We start from the raw sequence: 7,937 nt of genomic DNA, 5'->3' as shown, positions 1-7,937 counted from the left end.
TCAAAAAGCATATTTTAATGCATTTCAAGATCACTGAAATGACTTCTGTGGAATAATAAGATATGTGTTTCATAAATGTATACTATTTCCACTGCCAAACAGGAAGTAAGCTGACTCACTGTTTATCAAGTGCCCATTTACTGTTTGTTAGTGAATATTAAATTATTACAGCTTCTCTGTCTCTGTTTTTTCTTCTTCTATCAGCATCCATCATGAATCCCATGTCACATCTATACTACAAAAAGAGCAGCTACTCTCCGTACCGGGACCGAATCCCTCTACAGATCGTCCGGGCGGAGGTAGAGCTTTCCCCAGAGGAGCGTTCGTTCCTTTTGGCTGTGGAAAAGGGTGACTATGCAGGGGTCCAGCATGCACTACGTGAGGCGGAGGTCTACTACAATATTGACGTCAATTGTGTGGATCCATTGGGCCGCAATGCGCTACTAATCGCTATTGAGAATGAGAACCTTGAGGTGATGGAGCTGCTTCTGGATCATGGAGTGAACACTGGAGACGGTCTGCTCTACGCCATCCGCAAAGAAGTGGTGGGAGCTGTAGAGTTACTGTTGTCCCACAGGAAACCCAGTGGAGAAAAACAGGTCTGTATGTGTGTTGGGGTTTTATATGCTTTTCTCAGCTGAAAAGAGACACTTTGCATTAGTATTAATTTATATCGTGGTCCAGGCTGGTTTATGCGTTCTAGTCTATACTTGGTCTAACAGTGTTGGATAAGTTAGTTAAGAAGCCTGAGAGGGATACCAGCACAACTTACGTTGGTGACCAGCCATACTGAACTTTTAAGCTGGTTTACACTGCAAAAATTGAAATTGACTATAAAGTTATTATAACTTATGGGCTTGAAAGTTGTTAATCAATGATTCATTCTTTTGTTGAAGCCATTTTTTTTATATATATATACTTATTTTTCAAAGTATCATGTTTAAGAGCAGAATTCCTGGAGAAAAACTACATTTCCCATGATGCTGTAAAGAAAATTCCATCAATCAGTGAGCCATGGTGAGCAAATTGTGCCAAAAGAGCAGGAAACCACTGTGAAGCACCGTGAATGATGTAGTCAAGTCTTACAGTAATACGCCCTCAAAATACTTCGATTTTGTATGTATACTAGAGCTGTCAAACGATTAATTGTGATTAATCGCATCCAAAATAAAAGTTTTTGTTTGCATAATATATGTGTGTACTGTATATATTTATTATGTATATATAAATACACACACATGCATGTATATATTTAAGAAAAATATGTTACGTTTATATATTAAATGTATTTATATATGATAAACACCTATATACACGTAAATACGTGCAAATATTTAGAAAATGTATGCTGTATGTGTGTGTCTTTATATATACATAATAAATATACACAGTACACACACATATATTATGTAAACAAAAACTTTGGATTTGTATTTTGGATGCGATTAATCACGATTAATCGTTTGACAGCACAAATATATATATAGCTCAGGGGCGTTACCTCCAAGGAGGAAATGGAGGCAGGGCTTCCTCAGAATATTGTATGAGAAAAAAAAATTGTTGTACAAAAATAAAACAATACAAATATTAAATTATAATCTATTATAGTATATCTAGTCTATAATAATTATAGTCTATCTCGCCTCCCCTGAGCCCATTGAGTTTAAACAGACCCCTTAAGCATGTGGTGAGATTGATGAGGGAATTGAGAATGAATGGAGGAAAATCCCGTGAGAGTAGTCAATGCCTCCATCGCGATATGATTGGATATGACTGTTTATGATTGGCTAGGATTAGTTCATGTGATAAATCCCGCCTCTTGTTTTTGTACATGCACCACGTTTGCAAATGGGAATAATAATTTTAAAAGTAGGTAAACAATTCACACACTTCGATATAATCACTTTGTTGCATCAAAATAAGACTTGAAATGGCCTGAAAACATGATCTGTTTTTAGCGAGTAATCACTAATCAGCTTTGTAAAATTTTACGTAAATATCTGTGTCTGTGACCAATATTTACCTAGCTTTGATGACTGATGATCAGAAAAATTAAAAAAATATTTAAAAGTTAAGTATTAAAAAGGATAGCTGAACATACGTTCACGAATAAAGTATAGGCCTATTGTTTAAATTGTTTGTATGCTTATTGTAGCTGGTTAGAACAAAAGGATTTTAATGATTTAATATATTAGCTCTTCCTCAAATAATTATGATTCAATACACTTCAAGTTCTGAAAGCCAGTTGCTTAATGCATTTAATCCAATAAATCAATCTGAGATCAATTTAAAATTTTGACTGATTCTTTAAAAAGAATCACTGGTTTAATAAAGTAATTTTGTGCATCGGATTCATATATAGAGGACAATGCTACAGAATCTTTGTCTTGGTATTCTTTCGTGTCTGTAAACTAATAATTCAGCTAAACCAAAATTCTTCTTGCTGTGGCTATGTACTGTACATTTGTTTGCAAAACAAGAATGCTTTTGTGGTCTGGTTCTTTAGTACCACATATTATCCACATCAGTGATAAAATGAACTTTATGATCATCAGTGGCACTGAACGTCATTAAAATAATTTGATACAAGTACTTAAAAATAGAACCTATATAACAACCAGTTCTTGATTCCCAACCCTGCACACATCGGTAGGACACACAGTACATATAAATATAGAGTTTGCATATGTATTTTGTCGGTGTCTTCCTACTTATGCCATATCGCTGTTTGTGTGAACAGTGTGTATGCAGGTGGGAACTGTTCATGTTTGTGGTTGTACTCTATGTGCATGTGTTCGGATGAGTGGGTGTTCCAAAGCTAATAGAAAAGATGAGATGAGATTTGATTTTCACCTCACGTAGCACCATAAATCTTTATTGGATTGCATTTTGTTATCCTCTAATCTTTCCCCTGATTCAATGGTAAGATTAACCTGAAAAGCTTGCATTCCTGTATTCTCATAGATCGAGTTTTGCGGCATGCTTGATTTGGTGGCCAGTGGAGGATGAAGGGGAACGTAACTTCAAGCAAGTTCCGCTAACATACACTGAAAAAGGGCATGTGACAGCAGTATTCACTGTGAACCGAGGTTCGATTTGTACAGCGTGGTGCCAGAAGGAAGCTACTGCACACAAAAGCTATCACTATGAATTTATCAGTGCTTGAGGTTGTGAATGCCCTTTTTTAAGGAGTAGAATCAATGATGCATACAGAATCACTCTCATCTACAAGTGAATAGCTGATGTAAAGCTGAGCAGGAAATGCAGATTCTGCAAAAACTCAGTAAATTATTTTTTAAATATTTTTTTCATATACGGCAGTTCCATTGAGAAGCCTTCACAGTTCTTGTTCACTTAAAAAATATAATTATTTTGCCAAACTTTATTCAGTTGTGGAGAGTGGTTCTTTAACATTGAAGTAATTTGCAAACTCGTGGCAATTTCTCACTCACATGTAGACAGTTCAGTTCTCAACCCTGTAAAGATAGCATGTGTGAGCTGAACAATCAGATCTATTTATACTTTATCAAGTCATATGTTCTCTCTGGACAAGGTGCTCTACAGTTCCACTTTTCTCCATAAAAACACCACCCTAACATAAACTCTATACTGAGTCCCCTAATAACTGATCATTAAGCACTAAAAAGCCTCCAACTTTTCTCATTTTGCACAAAACACATTAAATTAAGCTTTATTTCATCATTTACTCTCCCCAGCCAATTCCAAGCAAAGCCTGCTGGAAACTCTGCCCAGTTTCAGTAATGCAGTGTTACTGACAATGCAAAATATTAATGCTAAGGATTATTGGATTGAGTAAACTTCTGTTTTATAAATTTAGACAGATCGCATGGAGTAAAAATAAATTGTGATTGTTCAAGAGTATTGCATTAGCGTATTTTAATTATGCAAATTGAGCAAGCATGGTTTTTGTGTGCATTTAATGGAATATAATTTGTTTTGTTTTTTTGTTTGTTTTTTTACATAATGTCAAATTATTATTTTATACTAAAAATTATTGGCTGTTCAATGTAATTGAACCCACCCTAATTTTCTGTTTCAATAGAAGACAAGTCAACACAGGAAAGAAATCTGAGATTTTTGTTATACAGTTATTTCTATTTTATATATTAAACATGGTTAACATTTGTGCTGGTTAAATATGGCGTTATTTTACTGCCAAATGTCGAGAGCGCATTTTTGTAGCGCGAAAGTAGATTAATGACCCGATGAAAATACTAGGCCTACTTGAAGAGGGAACTGATCCTGGAATTTCTTTACAATTTAATAATATTTTGTCATATCAAATGTATATATGACTAGGAATTGGGTGCTTGGATGATTTTATATATATATATATATATATATATATATATATATATATATATACAGGTATATATATACAGGTATATATATATATATATATATATATATATATATATATATATATATAACCGCGTTTCAGCGGTTTCTGCCTTGCCGCTCTCTTCAACTCATGCGGCTGCTGGACGGGAGCAGCCCCAGCCACATGCTAGCTCCTCGTAAAGGGAGGTTCTGGGCCGGGGCCTTCGAAGCCGAAGACGGACCTGGGGTCGTATTTCAGGCTAAGAAGTCCTCGGCCAAAAAGCCCTGACGCCCATGGCCCAGGGCTTACTCACTGTCAAGCAGTTTCAGAGACTGCTGGGTCTGATGGCAGCTGCGTCCAACGTGATACCTATTGGCCTGCTGTACATGAGACCCCTACAGTGGTGGCTCAAGACCAAGGGGTTCTCCCTGAGGGCAAACCCGCTTCGCATGATCAGGTCACACGGCGGTGCCTACGTGCCTTAGACATGTGGAGACAACCTTGGTTCTTGTCTCAGGGCCCGGTGTTGGGAGCTCCGTGTCGCCGCGTAACACTAGCGATGGATGTGTCCCTCACCGGTTGGGGTGCGGTCATGAGTGGCCACCCTGCCCGTGGTCTGTGGAGTGGTCGCCATCTCACATGGCACATCAATTGGCTGGAGATGCTGGCTGTGTTTCAGGCTCTGAAAGAGATCACCATGTGTTGGTGCGCACCGACAACACTGCGGTGCTCTCTTACATCCACCACCAAGGAGGTCTGTGTTCACGCCCCGTGTACAGGATAGCGTACCAGTTCCTAGGGTGGTCCCAAGACAACACCTCTCGCTGAGAGCAGTTCACATTCCTGGGCATCTCAATATGGGATTGCTCTGCTCCCGGGAGTTCTGGTGAGAGTGCGCCGGGACAAGGTCAGTCTACCTCTGGTAGCACCGTTCTGGCCGGGCTGAGTATGGTTCTCGGACCTGATTTCTCTCCTCGACGGCTCTCCATGGGGGATTCCCATCAGGAGGGATCTCCTCTCACAAGTGGGGGTCTATCACCCCTGCCCAGAGATGTGGAAGTTGTGGGCGTGGCCCCTGAGGGGGCACAACTCATAGCTTCTGGTCTCTCAACCGAGGAATTTTCAACGAGGAAACTGTATGCCTTGAAGTGGTAACTTTTCACTTCATGGTGCGGAGACTGCAAGCTCGACCCAGTTAAATACCCGATTGGTACAGTTCTGGAGTTCCTGCAGGCCCAACTCTCCGCAGGGTTGACCCACTCCACCTTGAAGGTTTACGTGGCGGCAATTCGGCCTAACACACCTCTCTTGATGGGCAATCTAGTTACACATTTCCTCCACGGCGCATGACCAGTCGTACTGCAGGCCTTCTGTCCTCCTCCCTTTCGGGAGCCTGACCAGCAAAAGCATATCTGTATGTGTCCAGTGTGAGCACTGGAAGCATACGTCCACAGAGCTGCCATGTGGAGAAGGGTGGACCAATTGCTAGTTTGCTACGGTGCCCCTAAAAGGGGTCTGCTTGCTACAAAGCAGACCCTCAGCCGGTGGATTGTGGATGCTATCAACACTGCCTATGAGTTCTCTCAGCTCCCCTCGTCGACGGGAGTCAGAGCTCATTCGACACGAAGTGTAGCGGCCTCCAAGGCCTTCCTCGCAGGTGTTCTTATACAGGACATTTGCAACGCTGCAGGATGGCCTACGCCTCTGACCTTTGTCAGATTCTATGGCCTTGACATGCGGGCCACTCCAGGCTCTTTCGTCCTCTCGCCCTAGATGTGCTCCTCAGGGATACACACTGGGCAGGGACTTGGAAGTCTGGCGGCGTGGGTATCTCTTTCCCCTAGCGTTCTCAGGACGCAGCTCGAGTTCCTGAAGAGGAATGCCTCAGGTTACGTATGTAACTCTAGTTCCTCGAGGGAACGAGATGCAGCGTCTTGAGGCCATACTTCCAGCATCCCTGCTAGCGCTTGCTTCATTCCTAGAAGGTGATGCCAGTTTCACCACATGTGCTTTTATACCAGCTGGTCATTACGTCACCCCGTCTGTGATGTCTCGCCCATCCATTGGATAGGTTGCACACGATATTCAGAGCCGCTCACGCTGAAGGCATTCCCCTAGCGTTCTCAGGACTGTAAGGTCCACCCATTTGGCCCAAAGAAGGTATCCGATGGTGGAGAAGGTTTCCTGCGTGTTCGGTCTTTCCAGTGTGCAAAGTTCTTCAATTTAAATTAAACTCTATAATCTGACTCCATTTTATTATTTAATCTGACTCTATTTTATTATGACCTCGTATTTAACTTGAAATACAAATTGATTGCTTGTCTATTTCTAATTAGTATTCTTCTGATATTTGATTATTCTAGTTAACTCTTGACTTTATATTTACTCGTTCATTCGGTTGCTCATGTCTTTAACTAGGATGCAACGTAATCTACTAGAGTCAATAATTACAGAGTAAAACAGAATAAGGTCAAATGTAACAATTTATTATCAGTCAGGTAAATACTATATGTATTATGTCAATTACACAGCAATTCAAAGAGATCAAATCATATCAATACAAAACATTGAATTCTCAAAGATAAATCTACGAGTAAAGAATGCATAGACACCACACTACGGGCTTCTGGCTACAGAATTCGCCCCGATCCTTTTGCAACATTTCCTTAAGTACTTCAGACCAAGACCAATATCCCCCGAGGTGGAGACAGGAACTAACAATTGGAATTTGCTTTAATCCAGTCGAGTTAACACCTTTAGGGACAGAAGGTAATTTGCATGAAAGGTACTGGGAACTGACCCACCCTCTACAGTTTGCAATATATCTCTAAACTCTTAGGATCTGTATGATCTTTTAGTCTACTTCTTGTAAGAATGAGACCATTGTACCAGACGCCCTGAGACAATTCAAATGATACCAAACATGACTGTAAATATCACTTGCATTAATGCAGAATATTATATATATAATTTTCAAGAGGGGATGAAAAGGAACTGATGCATATTTCAGAGAGGCGTTTTCCCGCATTTTCTCTCAGTGGGATGTGGAGACAGATGTCTGTATGTTAATGCACTGTGTGTGTGTTGTCCATCTCAGAAGTTCAAAGTGTCTGAGGTTCTGTAATTCTTACAGGACGCAGCGTCTCGTTCCCTCGAGGAACTAGGGTTACATACGTAATCTGAGGCATTTCCTAATGGAGGTTTGTGAACTCTTGGGGGTTTCTGAGTTGATGAAAAACGAATAATGTAGTTCAATGTTAAATTAAAATAAATAAAATTGGCTGCACAATTAATTGAAATAAAACTGAAATCATGTTAAAGCTGAGTGTGATTATCAAATCAAAATGTCAATGTGTTTGAACTAAGTTTAGAGTCTGTTTCCTTAAGTAAATGCTCCCTCTCACCAATCTCTGTACGTGCATTTTGGGAATTCATTAAGTGAGCTAGGTTCACTTTATGTACACATTTGCACAATTTCCAAAATTTCTGTGGATAGGCTAACATTTCACCAGTATTACACCAAAAAAAAAAAAAAAACTTAAAGATTTAAATTTTTGAAAGTGAAAAATTGAGACAAAAATATTGGCATTATAAC

At 39.9% G+C, this 7,937-nt stretch overlaps 1 protein-coding gene across 1 annotated transcript in view; it reads left to right on the top strand.

The window, feature by feature from the left end:
• Nucleotides 1–212: 212 nt before the first annotated feature.
• Nucleotides 213–7,937, top strand: part of LOC306873024 (short transient receptor potential channel 5-like) — a gene marked incomplete at both ends in the record, with an annotated part of 68,326 nt that continues 60,601 nt past the window's right edge. The window contains one exon of the mRNA XM_079422016.1: nt 213–599. Within this exon, the coding sequence (XP_079278142.1) occupies nt 213–599 (387 nt within the window). The remainder of the gene's footprint in view (nt 600–7,937) is intronic.

The sequence above is a fragment of the Barbus barbus genome (assembly GCF_936440315.1).
Source record: "Barbus barbus genome assembly, chromosome: 7".
Lineage (NCBI taxonomy): Eukaryota > Metazoa > Chordata > Actinopteri > Cypriniformes > Cyprinidae > Barbus > Barbus barbus.
The sequence above is the reverse complement of the archived record's forward strand: the minus strand, read 5'-3'. Positions and strand labels throughout refer to the sequence as shown.